Here is a 27,975-nt window from a genome sequence, read left to right on the forward strand (position 1 = left end):
GATTAACCATTAACCCCCACCCCTCCCCGCAGAGCCTCCACCCCTAGCCGAGGCTAGGCCCAGACGCCGGGTTGTGCCTCCCAGAGGACAGTCTGAAAGGAAGGAAGGCAGAGAGGGGACCTGGGAGGAGGCAGGGGGGGAGGCCGGGGGCGGGGACTGGGGCTCAGCCCAGAGGCTTGGGGTGGGCACCCTGGGCAGGGCAGGTGGCTGAGGCGTGGGCAGGGGAGAATGCGCCTCTCCAAAACCCTGGTCGACATGGACATGGCCGACTACAGTGCTGCGCTGGACCCGGCCTACACCACCCTGGAATTTGAGAATGTGCAGGTGTTGGCGATGGGCAATGGTAGGTGAAGGCAGGTGTGCTGCCCAGGTGTGTGCCAGTTGGGGCAGGTGCGCCCAGGGATGGGAGCAGATCTTTGGCACTCCACTTTGCGGTGGGAGGAGAATGATAGGAAGTGGGAGATTGGTCCTAGAGGCTGGCACAGGTATTGCCAGGTGAAGCAAATGGACCCAGGTTCAGAGACCAGAGGCATTCTGGGTGAGGGAGGCCTACAGGGGCAAATTCCAGCAAAAGTAGACCCCAGGTTTTCTCTGGGCTCTTCCCCAGCCCATGTGACAGCTCTCTGGATGTCACTGGTAAACGGGACATGGCGGCGAGCGCCTCCTTGGCGTCCAGCTTTTGTAATGCAGGCAGACGTGGCACCCTCTTCAGCCCCCTGGGACTAGGTGAGAGAGGTGGGCAGGTACATTCTATCCCGGAAGGTGGTTGTTGGAGGCATGGGTGAATTCCAAAGTGTCTTTGGAGCTTTGTTAGTTGGAGTTCAGGGACAATGGGATTCTCAGAGAAGGTTTGCTGAGCAAAGGCCAACGCAGCTGTGCGCATTGAGAGTTCATTTGTCGTGTTCCTGCATTTCCATGTAAGCATGTGGGCGTGAAGGTATACTGTGTGGGCAGATGTGTACCTATAGGAGCACGCTTGTGTTCATTTGTGTGCTTTCTTCATGTCTCTCTGTTCATTGAATGGGTCTCTCTGTGTCTTGAGAGGTGACTGTCCTGCTTAGCTTTGTAAGTAATATGAGTGTGTGTGTGTGTTCGTGCCCATGTGTTGTACAAGTGCATACCCTACGGTTGGGAAGGTGAATGTGTATACGTGCCTATGTCTTCTGCCTGGCATTTTGTGTGTGCCCAGGGTTATGCCTGCTGCGTGTGCACTCCCCTCCCCCCCCACACAGCCAGGGCCCCATTTCTCTAATGTGTGTTGAGTGTGCCGATTCCTTCATGTTGCCATTTGCTAGATGCCACTGGCCTCCGCAACACCTCTCCGTTGATCTGTGTGCAGACGTTGTTGCTTGTGAATGTCTCAACAAAGGATACGCATCTGTACCCACAGCCCTGAGGAGGGAGGATACCTGGGTGCCAGAAAGCTTCTGGAGGGAAGGGACCTTCTGGATTCCTCCATGTCTGACACCTGGGGCTGTCACGGCCTTCTGTAGGTGGCTCTGACGCCGGCATGAGGCTGTGGCTCTGGCTAAGGTTGTGCAGCTAGAAGGAGGAGGCCGTGTCCAGGCATGGCTCCTGTCCCACCAGCTGTCCCCCTGTCCCCCCTGCAGGTGTGGCATGACTCTTGGGGACCGTATGTGCTGCCATGCTCCTGGCAGAGCCCAGGAATCTTGGACACCCCCCCCAAGGCAGAGGCCAACCCCCTTGTCTGTGTATCCCCAGCACCCTGTTATATTAGTCTGCTACCAGAAAGATCTTTCCTCCCTATGTGAAACAGCAATCCATTTTCCTCCCCATGCCTCAGCTTCCTTCCCTATAAAAGAAAGTTAAGTTGGGGGCTGGTGGCTCCTGTCTTAGTCCTAACTACTCAGGGGGCTGAGATCTGAGGATCATGGTTCAAAGCCAGCTCAGGCAGGAAAGTCCATGAGACACCTATCTCTAATTAACCACCAGAAAACTGGATGTGGAGCTGTGGCTCAAAGTAGTAGAGAACTAGCCTTGAGCTGAAGAGCTCAGAGACAGTGCCCAGGCCTGGAGTTCAAGCCCTATGACTGACAAAAAGCAAACAATTAAAAGTCCCCCCAAGGGGCTGAGAATGTGGCCTAGTGTTAGAGTGCTTGCCTAACATGCATGAACCCTGAGTTCGATTCCTCAGTACCACATAATCAGAAAAAGCCAGAAATGGTGCTGGGGCTCAGAGGGTAAAGTGCTAGCCTTGAGCAAAAGAAGCTCATGGATAGTGCCCAGGCCCTGAGTTCAAGCCCTAGGACTGGCAAAAAAAAAAAAAAAAATCCCCCCCAACACGATAACTAGTAGCCCTGCTCTCAGGCCTCCTCAGAGGATAATAAGGTTCCAGAGGCTTCACCCTGCTGGCTGGTCCTGGCCTTAGGCTTGTCTCAAAGACTCTGAGCATCTGTACAAGAGGGCTTGCTTTCCCTACAGCTGGATTTTGCAGTAGCCTAAGAGCTGAGATATTGTCCCCCAAAGGGTATGACCTGAGCTGGTGGCTCTAAGGCCCCAACGTATTTTTTCCCCTCCCCATCTCCTACTCTCAAATCAGGAGCAGCAGCCAGTGCAGGGGGGGGGGTAGTCCTTGTTCTTAGAGGGTTGGACAGACACCCCAGCCCAGGCAGAATGGCCAGAGGAGCCCAGCACTGACCAGCCCCTTTCCTCAGTAGCACAGTGGTAGTGATGGCTAAGTCACTTGTCATCTCTGAGCCTCAGTATCCTCACCTGGAAAATGAGGTGACCTACTGACCTCAGGGGAAGATGGGCATCGGCCCAGGAGGGGGTTCACTGCCAGCCTCTTCCTGAATGGCAAGGAATTGTGGGGTCAGCTCTCCCCAGGGGTCTGCGGGGGTGGGAGGGGGAGGCTGCAGGAGAAAGGGCACCAATATGGCTTAACAATTATCCCCATGTCCAGGAATAATTCACTAGGTGGAGGGGGCTGTCCTCCCGGGCACACTTGGGAGTCCTTGGAGATGTTCAGCCAGGAGACTTGGGCACAGAGGCTGAAGTTTCTTCTGCAGAGAAGAAAATGGCTCCAAAGCATAGAGTTAGAGCTGCTGTGCCATCCTTAGAGGTGTCCTAGGAAATCCTGATGCTCCTTGGTTTACAAGAGAGGGGGAAACAAAGGCACAGAGAAGTAAACAAACACAGCCCATGCCACACACCCCAACAGGCCATGAGGATTTGATCCCAGTCACAGTCCTCCAGCATTGTGGCTCTCTCCAATTATGTTCTGTGTTTCTGTGGAAACACAGAGGGGGAAGTGTAGTCCTCTGTGGTGGGGACAATGGGGCATCGTAGTGTTTATCATCTCTAAAGGATTATCCTAGTAAAAGATTGATTTCCCTCAAAGGAGGTGTTTAGCTAAAAATCGGAAAACTAGACCAATTAAATTGCCCACTTTAGGGGAAAACTGAGGCCAGCTAGCAAGAAAGGGGAGCCAGTCCAAGGTTACCAGTTAGCTACAGCATCAGCCTTAAGCCCAGGGTACCTTCACCAATGTTGGTACTGGCACAGAGGCTTTGACCTCTGGGACAGGATGTGCTCAGGCCCCAGCCATGACCCTCCAAGGAGGCAGAGCAATGAGTCTTCCTGGCTTGCCAGAAGAATTAGCAGAGTACCTAGGCACTGAGATGATAAAGAATGAGACTTGGTTCTTGGAGGAGTAGCTGTCCTTACCTCTTGTCCACAGCCCCAATGAGGCATCGAAGGAGCCTCAGAAGCAGCCCAGTCTTCATAGAAAATGGCTTCCTTCAGAGGTGAAAAGCAGCCCCCTCATAGAGCCACCCTCCTCAGTGGTCAGCACTACACTCAGCTCCGATTTACAGATACAAAGCTCATGCCAAGTGACTTGCTGAGGACGCAGAGGGAGGAAGTAGTGGAGCAGCGATCGTGCTAGGGGCTGGCATGGCTCATCCTGTTCTTCACTCTTCCTGCATCCTCACTCCTTCTCTTCTGGCACAGATACATCCCCATCAGAAGGCGCCAACCTCAACGCTCCCAACAGCCTGGGTGTCAGTGCCCTGTGTGCCATCTGTGGGGACCGGGCAACGGGCAAGCACTACGGTGCATCGAGCTGTGACGGCTGCAAGGGCTTCTTCCGGAGGAGCGTGAGGAAGAACCACATGTACTCCTGCAGGTGAGCAGCCTCCATTTCCTCAGCTGGGACACAGGGTGCATTGGAGCTCCTTTCTCCCGGGGGCTCTCTTCTCCTTCTGGAGGGCATCTGACCTTTGAGGCCTTCAGGCTCTTTTGGGTCTTTAGGCCTTGTGGATCTAGGTGGGAAGTGCTACCCTAGCAACTCCAAGTGATTCAACAAGGCACTGCTGGCGCACACTTGTAATCCTAGCTACTCAGGAGGCTGAGATCTGAGGACTGCAATTCAATGCCAGCCTGGGCAGGAAGGTCGGTGACACTCTGATCTCCAATTATCCACCAAAAAGCCGGAAATAGCTCAAGTGGTAGCACACTATCCTTGAGATAGCTGAGAGACAGTGGCCAGGCCCTGAGTTAAAGGCTTAGTACCAGTACACACACATACACACACACACACTCACACACACTCACACACATGCATGTGACCTGTCCTTTGTTGGGACAAATAACAAGGGATTGGCTCTAGGCATTTCTGCCTACCCCCAAGGCTGTCCATGGCTTTGGAGATCCCTTGTGTGAAAGCAGCTGCCATTTTGGATAGTAATGAGTCACAATGCAGCTCCTGTGCCAGCTCCATCCATGAATTACCTCAGCGTCACCGATCACCACCCCTCTGAGGTGGCTCTTGTTAGTCCCACTTTATTGATGAGGAAGCTGTGGCTTGGAGAGCTAGGAAGCTGCTTGAGGTAATCCAGTTTGGATTAGTGGTGGAGCTAGAGTTGACCCTTAATCCCCCCTGCTCCTCCCACAACAGCCCAACTGCTATGTGGCCTTGCCTCTACCTCCCAGGCCCCAGAGTGGCTTCTATGAGCCAACTATTGACCCAGAGCCATAACCAGGAACCTGCTGGGGGCTCTGAAGTCTCACAGGATATAGTGGGAGTCACAATACTCTGGTACTAGAGAGACAAAAGTTCACAACTCAGCTCTACTGCTTCCTGGCTGAGCCACGGAGCCATGTGTCACCCTCTGAGCCTCAGTTTCCCCATACTGAACAGGATAAATTGTACTCTCAGAGAGTCCATAGGTCCCCTTCCGGGTCCCCATGGTTTCACATGAGAATTCCTGGAGGGCAGAGATAGAGCAAGAAGGCTGGGGGTGAACCAGTGGCCAGGGTCCTCGTGTTGTTCTAAGAGTGGGGAAGCTGTCTCTTCTCCATCCAACCATCGAAAGCCCTCTCCAGATTTAGCCGGCAGTGCGTGGTGGACAAAGACAAGAGGAACCAGTGTCGCTACTGCAGGCTTAAGAAGTGCTTCCGGGCTGGCATGAAGAAGGAAGGTGAGCCTCAGCCCTCCCTGCACCCCGCTGCCACACCTGCACCCAAGCTCTCCACCGTCATTTACAACTATAGCCATACTTTATGGCTCAGGGACAGGCCCCAGGGTGACTGGCTAATGGCTGAAAGGAGGGAGGGCCTGGAAACCTGACCACAGGGAGCGGCTGGGCTTGGTCTTGAGAAAGATTCAGAGATAAGCTCCCACTCAGCTACTCAAGCACCTCATAACTGCCACCAGGCCTGCCTGTGCCGTATACATGGTGGCAAGGATAGATGCTCTTGCTTCATACAAGTACTTCAGGACAGGCTCTGGTAGCTCACCCCTGCGTCCTAGCTACTCAGGAGGCTGAGATCTGAGGACTGTGGTGCAAAGCCAACCTGGGCAGAAAAGTCCATGACACTCTTATCTCCAGTGGTTAAAAGCTGGATGTGGGGGCTGGGAATATGGCCTAGTGGCAAGAGAGCTCGCCTCATATACATGAAGACCTGGGTTTGATTCTCCAGCACCACATATCTAGAAAACGGCCAGAAGTGGCGCTGTGGCTCAAGTGGCAGAGTGCTAGCCTTGAGCAAAAAGGAAGCCAGGGACAGTGCTCAGGCCCTGAGTCCAAGCCCCAGGACTGGCACAAAAATCAAGTTCAACCATTAGGAAATGTATATACCATGATAAGATAGCTATCCAAGTACCTATTACTCAGCCTGTACAAGTATAGACAGCTAGGGTTCTATTCCTGGGCTTCCTGTCCAGAAACAATCAGCCCATTCACCCTGTTTCCCTTTGTCTTCATCTTTGTGTGGGGTGATCTCCAGAGTTCCCTGTCTAGACAATAGGAGCGAACCCCACACCCAGCCTGCACGGAGGAACATAGGAGGGTGGGACGCGAACTCATGACTGAGCTGGCTCTTTCCACGTTCGATAGGTCCTTTCCCTCACATGACACTTTATGGGCCCCTTTCCAAGGCAAGGGGCAATTGAGGCCCAGGGTGATTAAGCAACTTGCCTATGGCTCGCCAGCTGCTCAAGGGAACAGCTTAGGTTGGAGCCTAAGCCTTGTGCTGCTGAAAGCACCTCAGTGCTACCTTCCTTACTCCCCTCCCCCCAGGCCCCTGGAAGAATTATATTTGGCCCAAGTTAAGAAAGTTGGTTTTTCTTCGGGGTGGGGGGAGCTGGGAATGTGGCTTAGTGGTAGAGTGCGTGCCTTACATGCATGAAGCCCTGTGTTCCATTCCTCAGCACCACATAGGCAGAAAAAGCCAGAAGTGGCGCTGTGGCTCAAGTGGTAGAGCACTAGTCTTGAGCAAAAGAAGCTAGGGGCAGTGCTCAGGCCCTGAGTTCAAGGCCCAGAACTGGCAAAAAAGAAACAAAGAAAAAGAAGAAAAGAAAGTTTAATTTTTTAAACTTTTCAAAATAGCCTGAATTTATTTTCCTCTCTCTTCTCTTTCTTTTCTCAGTTCATATTACCCAGATCTTTCCCACACCTTCACTTTCCAACCCAGAGTTGTACTATTCCGGCCAGACCCTTAGTTGTAGTCAAGTTCTGTACACACACACACACACACACACACACACACACGCACGCACGCACGCATATACTCACCCCAGAAGCAGGAGCCTGAGACCTGGCCCAACTGAGAAGGAAGGGAAGCTTGGTTTGACCACTTCCCCATTCCTTGTCCCTGTCACTGAGCCCCTTTTCTCTGCCTCTTCCTCGAGGTATTTTCTGTGTGACCTCCACAGCTTAGTGGGAGCTCAGGAGCTCTGATGGAAATCAAGGCCAAACAGTCCTGCTGTATGCACCCCCATATCTAACAGACCTCTCTGCTACTGTGATGGAGGAAGGGCATGATCGATTGGCCAGTGCCCCCTCCTCTCCCTGTGGTTTTCCATGGGGATGAAGCTGTCTCGCCCACCCTTATCCCTGAGATGAGAAGCACTTTGTGGAATGGGAAGTGGGAATGGGAATGTGAGTGCTTGTCTTGGCATTGGTGGCAAGACTGGGAACTTATAGTCTAAGGGCCTAGTGTTCTATAGTTCTAAGATTTTAGCCTGAGATTTTAGGCCCAGGGCCTGTTCAGAGGGTGCTGCGTTTGAGAAGAATCTCTCATACAGAAATATCAGCAGGTGGGAGGGGTTGGCAGCTCCCCGGAGCAGATGATTACCTACCCAGACTGTATGTGGCCTGGTCCTGCTGTGGTAGGTCCTTATAGATGGCTCTTGTTAAACAGTCAGATTCATGTTCACCTGGGTCACCTGACAGAAGTTTCCAACTCCTCTGGGCCTCAGTTTGCCCATCTATAAGGTGAAGGGGTTGGATAATAAAGCACAGAGTCAGCAACCTCGAACCTGGGAGGGAAAAAGGTCTCAGGCTGGTGTAAGCTCAGCCTTCAATGCAGCCGCTTGATTGGTGGGCCTGGATAATGGAAACTCCATTGGAAGAATGGAAGACTCAGCAAGTGGTGCAGAGCTAGTAAACACTAGCTTATTTGCCTGCCTGGGCTAGCTGGAAGATCTTGACATACGCTAGGTCTCTTTGAGACTGGATCAGAGAGACAAAGTGACATAGAGTGGCCACTGTGGGTGAATCCTGTGCGAAGTTAGGACATGGCTGGCTCCACTTAAGTCTTCCAGGCCCCTAACCTCTATCCTTGGCCTGGTGGGTAGTTCCTAAAGCCAAGTACATGTCAAGTTTCACTGACCAGGACAAGTAAGGATAAGTGTTCCTTTCTCTCCCTTTTGAATCTCTCCTATCAGAGGATTTGAGGACTGGACCTCAAACGTCCATTAGGATCAGAAAGTGAGAGCTTGGAATATAGGAGTCATCAGATCTATCCCCATTTCACAGGTGAGGAAACTGAGGGCTGAGAGGCGATGTGATGGGTCAGGGAAGCAATCAGGTCTAGAACACAGGCTCCTTGGAACTGTGCAGATGCCCGGCTCTCTGGGCTAAGTTCGAAGTGAGTGATCTACTGGGGAGCTATATTCTGACCTCAACTCCCTGTGACCTGCTGAATCGCAGAGCCTTGTGAATCACGGTCAGAGGAAGAAGAGCGGAGACTGGGTGGGGAGAGGGGACAACATGGCGGCCAGTCAGTAAGCCAACAGCTGGCAGAGAATTCTGTCCTATAAACAAGGCTGGGGAAAGACACCTGCCTAGTCTTGGCTCTTGAGCTCAGGACAAAGGTTCAGCTCTTGATATCTGAAACCAGGCGAAAAAGTAGAGCCAGGGGACATAGGAGGGACAGGTTGGTGACAGGCCAGAGCCATCTGATGAGATCTTCCTCAGAAGCCTGGCTGAGCCCCTCCCTTCCCCAGGGTCCACCCCAGGGACCTCTAGGAAGACAAGCTCATCTCTTCTCTCCCTCTTCTCCATCAGTTAATATTCAATAGAAGTTACATTAGGTCCCCGACCCTGCTAATACTGAGCAAACATTTGGAAAACATCATTCCGTGACTGAGCTTGCCCAGGTGCTGATAAGGCCGGCTAACCTTGAGGAGCTGACAGAGCCTTTCATTCTGCCCGCCTCTACACCTCACCCAGTGGGTGCTGGGTGCGGGGGATGGCAAGGCTGACAAGCCTAGCTGCCAGGGAAGGGTGCAGGAGGAGGCAGAAGAGCCATCTCATCCAACACTGCCTCTCACGCACTCAACAGATCGTTTCTTTTCTCTTCTCTTCTTTCTTGGACCGAAACTGGGAATCCAACTCAATACCTGATGCTGGTTGGCTAGCACTTTACCAACTGAGCCAAGCCTCCAACCTCTCAATAGATATTTATTGAGTAGCTACTCTATGGCAGTCTGTGTTCTAGCCCACAGGTGGTGACAGTGGACAAGAGGAATAGCATTCTGGCTTTCTGCAGCTTTCCATTGCATAGAAAGAGGTCCACAAATAATTCTATGGGAAAAATGCCTTGAAGAAAAATGAAGCAGGTGCAGAGCCTGAGGGAGCCAGGGTGTGGGGGGGGGAGTTTGAGGAGAGGACATGACATTCTTCTGGACACAAGACAAGAAGCAGCTGAGTCAAGGGAATTCCAGGCAACTGGGAACAACAGGGGCAAAGGCCTTGCGGGCCTGTGTGAGTGTGTGGATGGGAGGCGAGCAGGGACAGGTGTGGCCAGGTGTGGCTGGGACAGAGTGAGCAAGAAGTTTGGTGACAGGGAGACAAGAGGAGGGGAAGGGTGTTCTGAGGAGCTGTGACCTGACCAGACATTGCTTCTGAGCAGAGGCACAGGTGACCAGACTGTGGGTTTCTGTGGATGCCTCTGTATCTTCTGAGAAATGTACAGCTGCAGGCCCAAGGCCAGGAGCTGGGAGGTGGTGAGGCCGGCCTGACCCAGCCTGGGGCAGACACAAGGGGCCAGAGCAGGGCAGGAGCAATGGCTGCTTTGTGAGAATTACTGACTGTAGGGTTTGTGAGCAAGCCTGATAGGGAGATCAAAGCCAGGAGACTCCGCCTTCTTGCTTGGGCTTTGGGTCTGAGAGATGGGGAGACTCCACTCGCGATTCCTAAAGTGGGAAGGAGTGCTGGGAGGCAGGCTAAGAGGCAAAGCTTTGGATGGGGAAACTGAGCCTCCCCTCCCCCAGAGGACACTGGTCCTAACAGCACAAGGAGGGATGCCCGTCGCCCCAGTCCAGGGCTCCTGCCTTGTGTCACCCATCCCAGGGCCAGGTCAATGTCACTTGGTACAACTCAGTTTGCTTGTTTTATAAGCTTTCATTGGGAAAGAAAGAGACCATCTCCCAAAGCCAGCCTGAAGGTCTGGGACTGGGACAGCTCCTCCTTCTCCTCCTCCCTCCTCAAGGCTCCAGCCCCACGCCCTGCCCTCTGTGGAGAATCCCTGGCTTCCATCCTCCTGGGAATGGGCAGATCACTGCCACCACCTAGCCATGGCTTCCAGGGAGAGTCCTGGTGTCTGGAAAGTTCTCCCACAAGCTAGGTTAGGATCCATCTCCTCTTTCCCACCCTAAGCTGGGTGCTGCCCTTGAGTTCCCACCCTGTGGGACCAATCACGGTCACAGTTGAATGTATACATACTCTTTCCCTGTGGGTCACAAGACACCTGCCCCACCCTTCCCTCCTCACCTCTTTGTGCCCCTCGTAGCTGTGCAAAATGAGCGGGACCGAATCAGCACCCGGAGGTCAAGCTATGAAGACAGCAGCCTGCCCTCCATCAATGCGCTCCTGCAGGCCGAGGTCCTGTCCCAGCAGGTACTAGTGTGGGATCCCCCCAAATGTTGACCTACTACCCAGATATCACAGAAGAGAAGGTTAAATGGCGGCACAGCCAGTTTAATAACAAAGACAGAACTCGAACACAGAGCTGGCATCCTAGGGGCCCTGCCTGGTTTATAGTCTGCTACTGACATTCCACCAAAGTCCAAACAGACTTTGCTCTCACTAAGGGTCTGAGATCAGTCCTAAAAGAACAGAGGGGTGGGCCTCTAAACTGAGGTGGCAAACTAGGGCTCAACAGACCCCCTTTGTAGGGTTGCTGAGTAAGATCCCTTGCTGTGTGACCTCAGGCCAATCACAGCACCTCTCTGGGCCACAGTGGTGTCATCTGAAAGAGGAGGAGGAGGAGGAGGAGGAGGAGGAGGAGGAGGGAGACCGAATCTCATCTCCATGTCCTCCCTTACATGCCTTTGTGCCCCAAGTTTCCTGCACAGAATGAAGTTCACATGCCCCGGCCCCTCCCAGACAGGGAACTTTCTAGGACATGGCTCTGGGCTAGGGACCGGAAGTGTTGGGAGAACCTGCCACCCCTAGCAATTCCTGGTTTCCCATTAGATCACCTCGCCTGTCTCTGGGATCAATGGCGACATCCGGGCAAAGAAGATCGCCAACATCGCAGAGGTGTGCGAGTCCATGAAGGAGCAGCTGCTGGTGCTGGTGGAGTGGGCCAAATACATCCCCGCGTTCTGCGAGCTCCCCCTGGATGACCAGGTGAGGGGTGGGCCGCCACAGACAGATGCAGGCCACCAGAGCCCTAAGGGCTCACCTTCTAGAGACCCCTGGCTTGATGTTCACGAAACACACGTAGCAAGCACGGACGCCCAGAACCCAACACTCAACAACCACTCACTTATTGCATCCTTCTAGTGACCAAGCCGTAGCTACTATTATTCTTTTCCTCTCCCATTCTTCTCGTAGGTGAAGGAATGGGCACAGCGAGCCTAAGTAACTTACTCAAGGTCACACGGCCACGGGGGGGTTTTGAACCAACCAAGGAAGCTCCAAAGTCCAGGTTGCTAGCGAGTACACCACACAGCTCTCCTGGTAGGGGATGTTGACAGGGCCCTAGGAACTGAGGATCAGGTGATGCGGGCCTGAGCTCTGGCTCTAAAACCAGTTCCCTGCCTGGATGATCCTGAGCAAATTATTTCCTCTCCCCGAGGCTCGGTTTTCTTATCTGTGGAGTGGGAATTAATGATCTACTTTGGAATATTGTCAGGGGGACGGAGGATGTTCAATGATTTAAAAGGTGCAGGCATGGACAGAATCACCTAATGGGGCATGTAGAGCCCGATCGCCATTGCCTTCCTCAGCGTTACTCTCTTCCTTATATCGATCGAGACCTTTGAACCCCACTGTTCATTTATCAGTGTCCCTTCTCAACAGTCTGGAGAATGGTCCAGGGAGGGAAAGGGCTAGGGGGAAGTTGGTGTGTGTGTCTGAGGTGTCAGATGAGTTCCTGGGCAGGTGCTGCACGGGACAGCTCCCATGAGATTGTCTTTGGCCTCAGCAGACATCTTCCCTTCCCCAGGTTAGGGCAGATGGCCCAGGCCACCTTCCTGGCTTTGGAGGAAGCATCTGACAAGGCATGCCTTCTCTTAGAACTTAATAGAAGTCTTGCAGCCAGGCAGCTGTTTCTCTTGGTGAAAGGAGTCTCCCTCAAATACCAACACACTCCCCCAATGGGTCCTCTGTAAGACACTGGTCTGGCTGCTCAGATTTCTTCTCGTGGCTGGACAGTGACCGTGATCCTGGGATTCCTCCTTCTCTTAAGGATTGTATCTAAGTGGCCGCAGCCTTCTCCTGGGTCCTTGTGCTCTTGCTCCGACCCCTCTTTTGGAGAGCTTGCATTAATATTTAACCCCCCTTGTTCCTTCCCAGGGACTTAGCAGGACAAGATACCCCCAAGCTGAACAATTGTTAACCTCCATTTCCCACCCAAACCTCCCTGGCCGGGGCTCAGAGCATTCTCAGAGGGCAGTGATGGGTGGCCAGTCACACAGGACAATCATTAACATGCCCCCGCCTGCCCACCCCCCAGTACCACTGCCATGTCTGAGAGTTGGACCCAGGGACCCATTCAGGGTACACAAGGGCCCCATCTTACCCAGCACAAACAGAGCCCACCTGGGAGGTGAGGAGGCCTTGTCCTCTTTGGTTGATGTCCCTGGAACCAGCTTCTAAACCTGTGTGGTCTCACCAAGCCGCTGAACCCTACGAGGTTGGGTACCCCTGGAGGACTAGGTTGGGGCCTAGAGAGAGAACTTGCATGGCTGAAAGTTACAGAGCAGCTGGGCCCAGAGCTAAGAAGCCGGGTTGTTCCCCGATGTGCAGTTTGCAAATGTCAGTAATAAACATCCTTTGCTTCTCTTGGTGCTTGTCATGGAAAGTGGATTCTCACCCCCAAGGCCACCCATTTGTCCTCTCCTCTGCCATCCTCTCCAGGTTCTAGCCATGGTGGGGACAGAGGGGGTAAGAGCAGGTGGTTGCTCAAAAGGAGCTGGGTCTGGAGAGGAGGTTGAAAGGTGTGCTTACACGCTTGTCCCTTTACTATTCGTGTGAGCTGAGCAGTGGTGGTTCACAGTTGTCATCCTACCTACTCAGGAGGCTGAGATCTGAGGACTGAGGTTCCAAGCTAGCCTAGGTTAAAAAAAAGTCTATGAGAACTCTTATCACCAATTAACCAGCAAAAAAACCCTAGAAGTGGAGGTGTGATCCAAGTGGTAGAGCACCAGCCTTGAGTGAAAAACCTAAGGATCAGAGGGAGGCTCCTGTAGCGATAGATGAGAACACACAGGCATGCACACACAGAACAAACCTTTACTATTCTTTCTTCCCTTCATTCAAAGATCCACCAAATGCATACAGTGTGCCACCCACCTTCCCTGCCTCAGAGCCATTGTTCCTCCTTACAGAGTCCTTCCCCGGCCTCCTAACACACAGTCCTCTCTCCCGTCTCCCTCTCTCCCTTCCCTCCTTTTCCTCTCTATCTCTCTTTCCCTTCCTCCCATTCTGACACTTACTTAACAGGCACCTTCCATTAGCTAACTGAAATAATAGACAGTTAAGTGAATGCATCCATAGCAGCGTTTAAGGCTAAGGCACTTAGTTTGCTACAAATTCACTCGCCTCACACACATCACCAAGATGCAGGCAGGCTCTTTAAGCCACCAGCCTGCTGCTACTGTTTGTTGTTGTGTTTTTTCCTTCTTGCAGTCCATCTTTGGTTCCTACACAAGCATTAATTAAGGCAGATAGCTCAAAAGCACAAAGTACATCTTCCTGGGAGTTGGCTTCCTGGGCCCAAACTCAGACTTCAGTCTTCACAGGCTGCTGGGCCTCACCATAGGGAAAGGGCCTGGCACGGATTCCCTGCCGTGGGGAAAGCCAACATTCGCACGCGAGCTCCTGTAAAGCTCTCTTAAGAGCCTACAAGTTTACAATGTCAAGTGGACAGATCCCAGATCTTCTGAGCCAGTGACTTTCCAAGCTTAATGGAGCTTCTGAATCAGCAGGTGGCATGGCGGGGGCGAGGGGGGGGGCGGTGGGGTTGTTGCCAAGTAAAGATTTCTGGGCCTTCCTCCTCCCAAGCAGAACCGCTGATCATAGGCCTAAGAATCTGAATTTCCATAAAGTGCCTTTCAGAATTCTTCCTAGCAGGCAGGGATTTGGGACCCGTAGTTTTAGAATATCTGGGAGTAAGGACCCTTTTGGAAGTCTTTCAAAAGCTTCTGAGCCTCATCTCAAAAGAGTACACACAGAACGTGGCCCAAAGTTACCCCAGGTACCCAGATGAGGCCAAGAGGAGCAGCTTTGACCCAAAGATTGGGCTGTTTTAGGTTATAGAAGACACCTAGTTCTGAACGCATGCACTCCTCCCTTCAGAGTTCTGCCTTTCCAGGTCCCTAGTTTTACCAGTAATGGAAGGAAGGAAGTAGATTTTTTTAAAAATATAACTTTATTGTTATTATTAAGGGGCTGTACAGAGGGGTTACCATTTCATAAGTCAGGTAATGAGCACATTTCTCCTTTTGGACAATGTTACCCCTTCCTTCACTTTCCCCCAGTGTCTCCCTCCCATCCCTGCCCACAAGTTACATAGTTCATTATCCATGTGGTGTGTGCTGAATAGCATGAATGTGTTTGTTCATCTTCCCTCCCTTTCTGCACGCCCCCCATTTGTGCCCCCTACAAAACCCCAAAGCAAAACCAAATACCACTAATAACAATAATAACAAAAAATCCCTATGTTTCCATTTTCTGGAAGTCATGTTAATAAACAGTATTTTAGATGTTCAGAGGGGTTACATCATTGGGTTCCTGTCCTAAGAGTATCCTCCTTTAGTTTGTTTGTGTGCGAACGCTTACAGTCCTGTATAGTTTATCATGTCCTGTTATGCTTTAAATCTAGCTTCCACATATGAGAGAAACATACACTATTTGTCTCTCAGAGCTTGACTTATCTCACTTAGTGTGATTTATTCTGGGTCCATCCATTTCCCTGAACATGACGTAATCTAATTCTTTATAATGGATGGAGGAAGACAGTAGTTTTATAATGCCCAATTTAAAATTCAAGCACATAAAGGCATGTAGGACCATTGAGCTGGCTTTCCCAGGATTGCTGAGTTGGCTAGGAACAACTTTTCTGGGGGCAGCAATGCCAAACCCACGCCTTCTCTCTTCCAGGTGGCCCTGCTCAGAGCCCACGCTGGCGAACACCTGCTGCTGGGAGCCACCAAGAGATCCATGGTGTTCAAGGACGTGCTGCTCTTAGGTAAGAAGGCTGCCTGCCCCAGCCAGAGCTCCGTGGAGGTCATGACTGCATGGCACATACCCAAGCCAAGGCCATCTCCATGGTGACACGGAGGGTGAGGGAGACAGATCAAATGTGGCCCCATCCTGGGGCTTGCCAATAGAGGATTCCAGAGTTCAGCTGTCAGCAGATCTGAGTTTCCCACTCAGATACAAGGTAATAAGAATGCAAGAAAAGGATGGAGATCTCCAATCCTTTCTAACCCTGGAGTCAGCACTGCCTTCTGAGGATCTTTTGTGCTGTAGGAGCCTTAGGTAGATAGGAATGGTGCAACACCCCCCATCCCAGACAGCTCACCTGGGCCTTCAGATTGTATCTACTATTTTAAGAGCTTGGATAGCACACACCATAGGCCAGGAGCTATACAAACTACTTTACCAATCTCTCTGTCTCTCTGTCTCTCTGTCTCTGTCTCTCTCTCTCTCTTTCTCTCTCTGATCCTGGAGCTTGAACTCAGAGCCTGGGCACTTGCCCAAGACAGTACTCTATCACTTCAGCCACAGTTTCCTTTCCAGTTCTTTGGGAGGTTAATTAGAGATTTAAAAAGAAGTCTCATGAACTTTGCTGCACAGGCTGGATATCCTCAGAGCTCAGCCTTCTAAGCAGCTAGGATTATAAGCATGAGCCACCCAATGCCTAGCTGACAAGTATCTCTTTTAACACAGCGATGCTATGAGGAAAGAGAGATTGGTTGATTGTTTGATGGACTGAGGACTGAGCCAGGTTCTTGAGCCATGCCCCCAGATGCAGGAAGCTCTATTATTTATGCCCACTTTACAGATGAGAAAACAGACACAGAGCAGTTGAGCTTCTCTAAACATACCCAACTATAAGTGGCAGACCCATTCCACCTGGGTGGCCCAGTTCCAGAACCTATTCTCTTAACCCTGGTACTTTTGTGCCTTCCAAGTGGGCCCTGAACTGCCCTGGAGCTTGAGTTGCGTTGGGAAAGGAAGTTTAGGTGAAATGATTAGGGATCCTCTGAAAAGCATCACCAAGCATCACCTCATGACTTCAGACCACTCACCCTCTTAATCTTGGCCTCCGGTGTTTTACTCTATAACATGAGATCATGACAATCCCTGGGGGACTTCCTGGGGCACCAGTGGCCTTCCAGCTTCAAACCACAGCTAGAGGAGAGGGGTCAACCCCAAGTGATGACCCCATCCTCTCTCTCTCCCTCCTACCCATCCAGGCAATGACTACATCGTCCCTCGGCATTGCCCAGAGCTGGCAGAGATGAGCCGGGTGTCCATTCGCATCCTTGATGAGCTGGTCCTGCCTTTCCAGGAGCTGCAGATCGATGACAATGAGTATGCCTGCCTCAAAGCCATCATCTTTTTTGACCCAGGTATCCTTCGTACCTCCTTAACCATCCCTGTCTGTCAGACTTCCCCTGCTGTGTTCCTGTCTCCCTGTGTTGTCATGACAACCAAGACAGGCCCTGTTCCTCAGCCCCATTGTGTAGATAAGGCAAATGAAGGTTCAAAGGGGTGATGGGACTTGGCAAGGCACTTGACTCCAAAGATGTAGGGTTCTCTTCCTCTCCTCCTCTTCCCGTCTTCTTAGTACCTCTCCTGCTTCTGTTCTTCCATCTTTGCTTCTTTCCCATAACAAGTTTTATCAAGAAATCTACACATCCTGAAAATGCAGATCATTCTCCCATTTTGGAACCCATTCTGGAGGAACATTTTGGATCCCTCTGCATGTTTCTTTTGCATCACCTCAATAGCTCCAAAGGAACAGCTATCCAGGGACAGTGGCTCATGCCTATAATTCCAGCTACTCAGGAGGCTGAGTTCTGAGGATTGTGGTTCAAAGCCAGCCTTGGCAAGTAAATCCTGAAAGACTCTTATCTCCAGCTAACCAGTAAAAAAGCCAGAAGTAGAGGTGTGGTTCAAGTGGTAAAGCAGCAGCCTTGTGTGAAAAAAACAAACAAGGACTCAAGGCCCTGAATTCAAGTTTAGTACATACACATACATATAGGAGAGAGAGAGAGAGAGAGAGAGAGAGAGAGAGAGAGAGAGAGAGAGAGAGAGAACTTCCAAGACTTATATCTGGTTTGATTGGTTGGTTGTGGTGCCAGGGATCAAACCCAAAGGCAACTGCTCTACCACGGAGCTATATCCACAGCTCTTCCTTCTTCCTTCCTTCTTTCCTTTCTTCCTCTTCCTTCCTTCCTCTTTCTTTTCTTTCTTTCTTTCTTTCTTTCTTTCTTTCTTTCTTTCTTTCTTTCTTTCTTTCTTTCTTTCTTTCTTTCTTTTCTTGCAGTGGTACTAGGGCTTGAACTCAGGACCTCATGCTTGCTAGGCAGGCACTATACCACTTAAATCCTGCCTCCAGCTCCTCATATTTTTTACTTTGATATTTTAGGTCCTATGTTTTCACCTATTCTAGCTAAGATTATTTTTTGATTGGTTATGGGGCTTGAACTCAAGGTCTGGGCACTGACCCTGAGCTTTTTTTTGCTCAAGGTTAGTGCTCTACTACTTTGAACCATAGTTCCACTTCAAATTTTATGGTGGTGAAATTGAAGATAAGAGTCTCATGGACTTTCTTGCCCAGGCTGGCTTTGAACCACAACCCTCAGATCTTAGCTTCCTGAGTAGCTAGGATTACAGGCATAAGCCACCAGCACCTGGCTTCTGGCTAAGATTTTTGCCCTTCTCCTTTGCCATCTTGTCTCCTCCTAATCTTTCCTATCCTTTTTATAAGTTTTAGCAAGAATTTTGTTTAATAGAGTTAAAGTAGAAAGAAATAGAAAAAGATAGAGAGAAACATTTCCTGCCCCCAATGTAGGAAATGCAAGTTAAAGACTACTGGAGCTTGAACACAGGGCCTCCAACCTTCACTTGGCTTTTTGCTCCAAGGCTGATGTTCTACCACTTGAGCTACACCTCTATTTTTGGCCTTTTGCTAGTTAATTAGAGCTAAGAGAATCTCCCAGACATTTCTGTCCAGGCTGGTTTTGAACCTCAGTCCTCTTCACATCTCAGTCTTCTGAGCAGCTAGAATTACAGGCATGAGCTACAAGGATCCAGCATCCTCCCCAAACTTCCTATTGCTGTTTTCATGTCTTCATATTGCTTACTTTTGCAGCTTTTAGTCACATGTTTCTGTGTTTTCATTGCTTAGTCTGTCAACTTTAGGCAGCCTCTTCGAATCCATCTTTTAGCAGAATGAAAATTCTGCGTCCCTATCTGGAATTTGTTCATTAGGTATTTTTTCATTCATCCTTACCTCCATCTCTCTCTTCACCCAGTTGTCTATTCCATAGATCTTGACCATGCCTGGTAGTACATTCTGGTGGGTAGTGGGTTTAAAATGGCTAGTGAGACATTTGCTTGTCCACTCAGTGCTCATAGTCTAATGGAAATGATGATTACATCCCACCTGGATGGAGATTTGGGGCATGATGGATACACAATGAAGAGCTGGGAGGGAGGGAGGGAGAGAGAAGGCTCCCTGCAGGAGGTACCAGCAGCAGCAGGCAGGGGAAGGGTGATTCTCCCAATGTGGGGTGTACAGCCTGTGCTAAGAATTTAACTGTGATCAGGAGCCTTGAGTTCATGCCATGACTTTGCCAACAACTGGCTGCATGAGCTGGAGCAAGTCCTCCCTGGCTCTGCCTCTGTTTCCCTATGTCTAAGATGAAGAGGGGCTGAGAGTTAGAATATTTGCACTGCATGTGTAAGGCCATTGGTTCCATTCCCAGCTACACACACACGATGAGGCTGCCAGGTGCCAATGGCCTAACACCTGCAATCCTAACTACTCAGGAGACTGAGATCTGAGGATCATGGTTCAAAACCAGCTTGGGCAGGAAAGTCCATGGATAGTCTTATTTCCAATTAAGCACCAAAACAAAAACAAAATCCAGAAGTGGAGCTATAGGTCAGGTGGCAGAGCAATAGCCTTCAGCAAAAAAGTAAAAGGATAGCACCCAGGCCCTGAGTTGAAGCCTCAGGACCAGCACAAAAAACAACAACAAAAGATGAGCTTGTGGCACCTATTGGGCCTGCTAGTGAAATCTCTCCAGCTCCTCCTCCTCACTTTTGGCCTGAGTCTGGGAAGCCACTGTTGATGCCCACGTAAGGGGCTGTTCAGACCGCCCCCCAGATCCTTGGCCCCAGTTCAGGCTCACTAAGCCTCCCTATCTGAGCCCCCCACATCAGGGGGTGTCTGGGCTCTGCTGCCCTCCCTGCCCACCTCTCCCATTGCAGACGCCAAGGGCCTGAGCGACCCGGGGAAGATCAAGCGGCTGCGCTCACAGGTTCAGGTGAGCCTGGAGGACTACATAAATGACCGCCAGTACGACTCCCGGGGCCGCTTCGGTGAGCTGCTGCTGCTGCTGCCTACGCTGCAGAGCATCACCTGGCAGATGATCGAGCAGATCCAGTTCATCAAGCTCTTCGGCATGGCCAAGATCGACAACCTGCTGCAGGAGATGCTGCTGGGAGGTCCGTATCCGGCCCTGGCTGGGCGGCAGTGGGTCGGGAGCCAAGCCCTGCACACTCCTGAGCTTGTCTCCCTGTCTCTCGGCACCATCTTCCTGGGTCTCCCTCAGAGAAATGGGAACAAGGACAGAGGTCGATTTGTTCAGGTCCCTGAGAGCTTAGCATGAGCCTAGCATGTCACTGTGACTTTGTAGACTCAGCAAAGAACAAGAACCTTCTGGAGGATGTGTGTGTGTGTGTGTGTGTGTGTGTGTGTGTGTGTGTGTGTGTGTGTATGTGTATGCTAGGCAAGTGTGCAGAAGTGCTCGTGGGAACAGATAATAGCCACGTGTATAATAAAGATAATCAACATGCAGATCATAAAATGGAGTTTAACTGAAGAGGGGCCTCTTCAGATAGGTTGGCCAAGTAGTGACTCCCATGCTAAGACCTGATGGGTCAAAGGAAATAGAGTGAGGAACATATCAGGCAGAAGTAACTAGTTTCAGGGCCCCAAGACAGATAAGATGGTGTGTCTGAGAAGGAAGGTTGAGGTTCAAGACAGTGGTTATATGAGCTAAGATAGAAATTAGGCAAAAAGTAAATTACAAGCATAAGACTTTGTAGGCCATGGTCAGAAATTTGGATTTTAGCCAGGTATAATAGTACACACCTGTAATTTCAGCATTTGGGAGACTAAGGTAGTTCAAGGCCTGTCTGGGCAAAAAGTTTGCAAGACCTCCGTCTCCACCAACAAAACAGGTATAATGGATCATACCTGTGACCCCAGCTAGCAATCTTGAATCCCTAGTCTCAAACCTCATGCCCACCAAAAAAGGAAAAAAGAAAAGAAAAAAGAAGAGAAAAAACTTGGGTTTTATTCTTTGCACTATCATAAAGAGACTGAAAATCAGACTATTGTTTTAAATAAACTACTCTGATTTTTGGGTCAACAGTGAGTTTCAAGAAGTGCTATAAACTGTAGCTGGCCTATAAAAGATGCTCCATAGCTGCTTGTTATCACTAGTTCTGGTGGTGCATGCCTGTAATTCCAGAACTCAGGAGGCTGAGGCAGAAAGGGATCTCAAGTTCTAGGCCAGCCTGGGACACACTGAGGTCTTGCCTAAATACATATATGTTTAGGTAAGACATACATATATATATATTTAATTAGTTAGTGAAGGAAGGACAAAGGAGCTTGGACAGAGCAGCGTAGTAAATTTGGCCACCTGTTTGGAGGAGGAGTCCATGGGACCTGCTGGTGGATTTGAAGTAGAAGTTACAGGAAGAGGAAGTCAAGGGGACTCTTTGTGCTTTGAGTGGCAGAAGGGATAGTGGAGAACTTCGCTGAGATGAGGAAGTCTGGAGCAAGCCTTGAGGCTGGGTCTGGACCATGGCCAGGGCCACTCAAGAGATCCATTCTGAGTTGCTCACGAGAAGCTGAGATATGAAGGAGACAGTTGAACATACAAGTCTGATGCCTGAGCTCGGGAGGAAAGGCAGCCTGTGGCTTTACCGCATATTTTCAGGAAGGCAGGGCATTAAATGAGAGAGAGAAAGAGATGGGGGTGGGGGAGAGAAAGGGGCATGGGCAGGGCAGGAAGAGCCTGCTGATGGCAACATGGAGGCTCTGTGTGCCCAGTGGAGAGCAGAACCAGAGGATTATGGGAATGGAAACAGTGAACAAGTCAGACAGTGAGGGAGTGAAGGTGGGCAGCCTTTGAGAACATTTCACTACAAGGAAGTCGAGGATGTTTCAAGGAGTGATTATGGCAATAGACAACAGCTTGGATGAACGAACTGAAAAACAGAAGTGGGATGATAGGACATGAACAGAGCCCTTGGTTAGACTGAAGACGGTCTGCAGTCATGTTGCTGGGTGGAGTGAGCTGGAAGGCTGGGAGGTCACATCCATGTGAGGATGCTTGAATGTGGTGGTGGTGATGGTGTGGTCTCCAGTAAGAGTATTCAACCTCAGCACTGCTGCTATTTGGTTATTCCTTTGTTTGTTTTGTTTTGGTTTTTCTTGGTCCGTGACCAGGACTCAAACTCAGTACTTGATGCTTTTGTTCATTGGCTAGCGCTCTACCAATTGAGCCATGCCTCCAACCCCAACACTGCTGATAGGTGGGGCTGAGTGGTTCTTAGTGTGGGGCTGTCCTGGGCCTTATTTAACTGCTTCTTCTGGTCTCTGACCATGAGATGTAGCAATGTCAGCCCCAAATGGCTTCAGATATTGTCAAAATGCCCCCATTGGGAACAGATTCCTCCCCCACTGAGAACCCTGTGGTGGGGCAGTTCATCTTCCACTCACCTGGAGTCTGTGAACAAATGAGATTGTTCTGGATTGGTTGTTCCTGGAATCACAGTCAGGAGCTGTGGTCTATGGCCAGGTAGACTTAGGTAAGATTATCTTTCTGGAGGCTTTCATCTCACCTGTGGAATGAGGTACTAGGATAGTTGTGAGGATAAAACATGAAATAGGGCTGGGGATATAGCCTAGTGGCAAGAGCACTTGCCTCCTATACATGAAGCCCTGGGTTCCATTCCCCAGCACCACATATATAGAAAATGGCCAGAAGTGGGACTGTGGCTCAAGTGGCAGAGTGCTAGCCTTGGGCAAAAAGAAGCCAGGGACAGTGCTCAGGCCCTGAGTCCAAGCCCCAGGACTGGCCCTAAATAAATAAATAAATAAAACAGTATGAAGGACTTTGGTGTCAGAGAGCTCTGAGAGAAATTGACTACATCCATTCTATGACTCTGCAACTCACCATACATCATCTCAGAGCTTCTGAGATTGCTTCAAATCACTTTCATTCTCTTGGCCCTGTGGGGCCTCTGCATCCCTCTGGGCAATCTATGGGTAAGGAGTGGTGGGCTCTAGTTTACTAACCCAGGATCGGTCCCTTACAGGCACTGCCAGTGTTACATGGACATTGCCCCAGACTCTCCATCCTGACTTCTCCCTCTCTACCTGCAGGATCCTCCAGTGATGCACCCCATGCCCACCACCCCCTGCATCCTCATCTGATGCAGGAACATATGGGCACCAACGTCATTGTGGCCAACACAATGCCCACTCACCTCAGCAACGGACAGATGTGTGAGTGGCCCCGACCCAGGGGGCAGGCAGGTGGGCACCATGGGCTCTGCTCTGTGAGGGGTGAGGAGGGTCCCTAAAAAAGGAGGCAGGAGCTGGGTGCTGGTGGCTCACACCTGTAATCCTAGCTTCTTGGGAGGCTGAGACCTGAAGATTGGTTCAAAGCCAGCCTGGGAAGGAAAGTCTGAGAGACTCTTACCTCCAATTAACCAACAGAAAATTGGAAGTGGAGCTGTGGCTCAAAGTGGTAGAGCACGAGCTTTGAACAAAAAGCTCAGGAACAGAGCCCAAGCCCTGAGCTTAAGCCCCACAACCAACAAAAGAAAGAAAAGAAGGAAGGAAGGAAGGAAGGAAGGAAGGAAGGAAGGAAGGAAGGAAGGAAGGAAGGAAGGAAGGAGATTGAATCTACAAGATAGTAGCAGGAAACAACTCTGTGTTCTAAGGCAGGAACTAAGGGGTGAGATTGTCTATTTGCTAAAGCTATTTATTTAGGGAGGCTGTTTATACAATGAGATGATTGACAACCTCTACCAAATGAAGCTGTCCTTGAGATGAGGCAAGCCATTGGATAAAATGACCATTGGGTAAGAATTCTGTCAGATGACATTGACCATTAGGTAAAAGTTTCCATTGAAGTAAAGCTGCCCAACTTTAGAAAGTTAGTCATTACACAATTAGAGAGAACTGAGCATTGTGGCACATGCCAGTAATCCTAGCACTCAAGAGGCTGAGACAATAGGCCCATGAGTTTGAGGCAGCCTAACCTACATACCTGCAGGCCAACTTAGGCTGTATAGCAAGAACTCAAGAAACCAAAGGCTGGGATATAACTCAGTAGTATAGCACTTTCCTGCCATGTGCAAGGTCCTAGTTTCAATCCTCAGCGCCACAAAATAAAAATCGAAGTAGTTCACACCCATAATCCTAGCTAGTCATGGGGCTAAGATCTGTAGCTCTTGAATTCAGCCTAGGAAGAAAACTCCTTGAGACTGTTATCTCCAATGAAGTAATAAAAAAGGTGGAAGTGAAGTTGTAGGTCATGTTGTAGAGCATAATCCTTGAGCAAAATAGCTGAGGGAGAGCTTAAGGCTCTGAGTTCAACTCCCAGTAAAGGCACACACACAAGTTTCCCATTGAATAAAGTTAACCAGTGAGGTGAAAGTTGCTCTCCCAGCACAAGATGGAAGTAGGGCCAATTGGTTTCTTTTCCTCAACTCCTAACTATCAAAGAAATGGCATTTTCTGACCCAGTTAGCCCTAGGTCTCAACCATTGTTCCTTCTCCCATAGATACATCTCATTGATCCTGGGGACAGTGAGACCTAGGCCCTGGCTTGGGAGGAGAAGCTCAGGTCTTCATATCAGATGATAAGACATTGAGTGGGAGAAACATCCAGACTTCCCAGAACTTAGATTTCATGATTTGAGACTCCTCGATGGGTTTGACTCATGAGAGACATTAAAAATGATCAAAGTTGGGAGCTGGTGGCTCATGCCTGTAATCCTAGCTACTCAGGAGGCTGAGATCTGAGAAATGTGGTTTGCAGCCAGCAGGGGCAGACATATTTATGAGATTAATTACCAGCAAAAGAGCTGGAAGTGGATGTCTGGTTCAAGTGGCAGAGCACCACCTTGAGCTTGAAAAAGCCAAACGAGAATGGGAGGTCCTGAGTTCAAACCCCAGTACTGGCACATACTCACGCATGCCCTCCCATGCAGAATTATCTAGATTAATTATCTCGTTTTATAGAAGAGCAAATTAAGCCAGGGAGAGGAAAGGACTTTCTCAGGACACTTCTTCACGGACTCCCACAGAGGCAGGGATTCTGAGCAGCTTCTTTCTGCTTCTTTGTCCCTTCAGCCACGCCGGAGACTCCACAGCCCTCCCCACCAGGTGGCTCAGGGTCTGAGCCCTACAAGCTCCAGCCAGGAGTCGTCACCACCATCATCAAGCCTCCCTCTGCCATCCCCCAGCCAACCATCACCAAACAAGAAGTCATCTAGCAAGTTGCTGGGGGTCAGGGGTTCGTCCCAGCCCTCCCAGAAAGCACCTGGGGATCATAACCTGGTCACCACAAAGGAACGTGTGGCAGCAAGGCCAGCCCCAGAGCAGCAATGGAAAGGGTGCCAGGCCCAAGAACCTGGGCTGAGGGCCACATCCTCTGCCCCCCGACCCCTGGCCTTGTGTCCTGGATGACACTTGGGGGACGCCCCAACTGGGAAGTCCTCACTGCCTTGGACCACATCTGTCATTTGGAAGTCACTGCCTTCACCTCCATATTTACCCCCCCTTCTCCCATCTTCTTCACTCTGAAAGGATGATTGCCTGAAGATATGGGACCTTGTCTAAACACAGCTCCCAGCTTTCCCAGTTGGTGCTAGCCATGGGGTCCAAGCACAAGAAGAGCCCCTGAGACTGGGTCAACCAGTGGCTCCCCAGATGTCCCCTCTCAAATGTCCCCTCCCTCCACTGTCACTTTCCTCAGCCACCCTGACTCCTCCAAAGCCACCTGCCTGAAAGACAAGGAAGACAGCCACCATTCTCATGGTCATTCTAGATGACTTTGATAAACTCTGACTGAAGCAGAGGGTGCGGGGTCCCCATTCCTCTCTTCTGAGCCCACTGCATTTCCCTTCCTCAGGCCCGGGGGGTGCATCCTCAGCGTAGTGGTCCCCAAGAGAGCAACTCAAGGCTGATGACTGCCATAGAAATCTGGAGAGAGGACAGGAACCGCCAGGGAGAACATCTAGAGAGAAGCAGGTTGTGACTTTGAGGCAGGGTTGGGAGCATGGCTGGCAGAGTAGGTGAGACAGGACACTGGGAAGGAGAGAGCCTGGACCAAGGTGGCAAGAATAGCGGGGAAGAGCTGGGGAGGGAACTGAAGAATGCTGGGTGGGCAGAAGATGAAATCAGCATCCTACAGAGATGGGGAGGTTGGGAGACATCAAAGAGGTCAGCTGAAGGTCAGGGGCTGTGGTGATGCTGCAGAGAGTACCAGAGCCTGGGGAGGGATGAGTTAGAGGCTCCCCAGGTAGAGTAATGGCAAGGAGGAAGCACACCCCCCCCCCACAAGCCCTGTCTCAAACTCTCCCTCACTCCCAGGTGCTGTCCAAAGGCATCATCTCCTGGACTCCTCCCTATTACCTAGAGATTGTTACAGAAGATGAAATTGAGTTCTAAGAGTTTAGTGATCTTTTATCTGAAACACACACAGCTCGTCAGTGCCATGTCCAGTCGGGACTCAGTTCTCCCTGGATCAGAGTAGGTCTCCCTCCTCTGAAAGGACTCTCCGGTTCCCACTGTGATGACATCAAAACACTTCTGGATCCTTCACCGGCCACAAACCTAAAAGGTTTCTTCTTTCTAGAGGTCTTGCCCACTGCCAGGACTGAAGTTCCCTGAAGCTCCAGAATCCTGCTTGCTGATAAATATGAAGGAGGATTGATGAGTCCTGACCCCCTTTTCTCTCTTCACTCTCCAGGTCTGGGGGAAGGGCAGCGGGGACTTGGTTCCTGAGAGGCAGACAAATGGGGCTTGGCAGTCCAGCGATGGGACAGTTTGGGTGAGGGGCAGAGGGGCTATTTAAAAGCCTGGGATTATCATTCACAGACCATTCTTGAAATACTAGAGCAGCCAGTGCCTCATCCCTGCAGAATCTCTATGTCTTTGGGAAAATTCTAGAAAGTGCCACTTGGCAGTGGGAATAAAGGGCTATGTCCTGGGGCTGGAGGTGTGATTAGGACACTGGACAGTCAGGCTGACAACTTCCTTTCACCCAAGGTTGATCCTTCAGAGTGGATGGGGAAAGCGCCCAGAAAATTCCATCTACTAACTGTAGTTCCTCTTTTCAAAAGACACAGAGAAAGAAGTAGAGGGCAATTGTTTTAGTGACATCTACACTTGCACACACACACACACACGCACGCGTGTGTGTGATGTGAATAGGGAAGGATGGGCCTTCCCTACTCCAGAAAGCCAGGTTCTGCTTCCATGTTCAGAGGCAGCCCCTCAAGCCCTCCTCAACCACCCTCACTCCGGTGCCCCCCAGAAATTCCATCCCCTCGGCTCAGCCTAGACTATGTGCATGAGGCAGGAAAGCTGGCTCATTCTGGTCTTTGTGGTCATCCTCACTCTTTGCCCCTGGACCCCAGTGTTGCAGAGCCTTCCACCCTGGGAACAAAGTGGAGATCATTTCCCATGGAATGAGCTGGAGCCACGGTGTCCTTTAACGAGAACAGTTTTCTGGAGTTAGAGGGTCCGTACTCTGTCCCTGCCCATCCTTTTCTGAAGGAGACATCCATTCCACTTGAAGAACCTTATTGCAATGCAGGAAACACACAATAAACAAACATTTACGTTTCTGATTCTAAGCTGAGGATATGACATTGGATTTTTTTCCCCCTACCTGAGTGTGGTCCTAAGATGTCCATTCCAAAGGACCGAAGAAGGACTGGTAGAGAGCAGGTGTGTGCACCAGTGCCTCCACCAAGACTCCTCCTTTCTTCGAGAAGTTTTCTGAAGCTTCCAGAATCCATAAGACTCTCCTGAAAGGAGACATGGGACTGGGGGTGGGGTGGGAAGAAGGAGAGAATTGGAAATTAATGTGTGTCTGTTTCTTGTGGTGACTTAAGCCAATGGCCTTTGCCAGATTTTTCTGTGGTCTGCCCCAGTTAAAATGAATTGTGAAATGTTCATCAAGCCATTCCGGAAGCGGGCCGGGTCTCGTCACCCTGCTCTGCACCTTTCTGTGGTGGTGTGGATGTCATTAGGTCTTGTGTGGACCCTCTGAGGACCCCATCACTGTCCCCCAATGAGGCACAGAAGCAAAACAGAGAAACCCCAAACCATTTCTTACTCTTGTGTGTTTTGGCAAACATTTATAAAACAAAATAAATGGCGCCTATGTTTTCTAAGCCTTCGCATGGATTTTTCTCTTCAGGTGTTAGGAATAAA

At 50.5% G+C, this 27,975-nt stretch overlaps 1 protein-coding gene across 3 annotated transcripts; it reads left to right on the plus strand.

The window, feature by feature from the left end:
• Positions 1-96: 96 nt before the first annotated feature.
• On the plus strand, positions 97-27,935 carry Hnf4a (hepatocyte nuclear factor 4 alpha). 3 transcript variants are annotated; one of them, XM_048349471.1, is made up of 10 exons: positions 97-343; positions 3,973-4,147; positions 5,347-5,441; positions 10,540-10,646; positions 11,226-11,381; positions 15,360-15,447; positions 16,682-16,837; positions 19,710-19,946; positions 22,903-23,055; positions 24,883-27,935. In XM_048349471.1, exons 1-10 carry the CDS (start codon positions 229-231, stop codon positions 25,023-25,025), a joined length of 1,425 nt encoding a protein of 474 aa, XP_048205428.1. In that variant the 5' UTR covers positions 97-228; the 3' UTR covers positions 25,026-27,935. The 3 variants fall into 3 exon arrangements, with proteins under 3 accessions (XP_048205428.1, XP_048205429.1, XP_048205430.1); XM_048349472.1 differs by having other exon boundaries at positions 155-343; positions 22,903-23,025; XM_048349473.1 differs by lacking the exon at positions 97-343 and adding an exon at positions 383-726.
• Positions 27,936-27,975: the final 40 nt, after the last annotated feature.

Source organism: Perognathus longimembris, chromosome 6, assembly GCF_023159225.1.
Source record: "Perognathus longimembris pacificus isolate PPM17 chromosome 6, ASM2315922v1, whole genome shotgun sequence".
Taxonomy (NCBI): domain Eukaryota; kingdom Metazoa; phylum Chordata; class Mammalia; order Rodentia; family Heteromyidae; genus Perognathus; species Perognathus longimembris.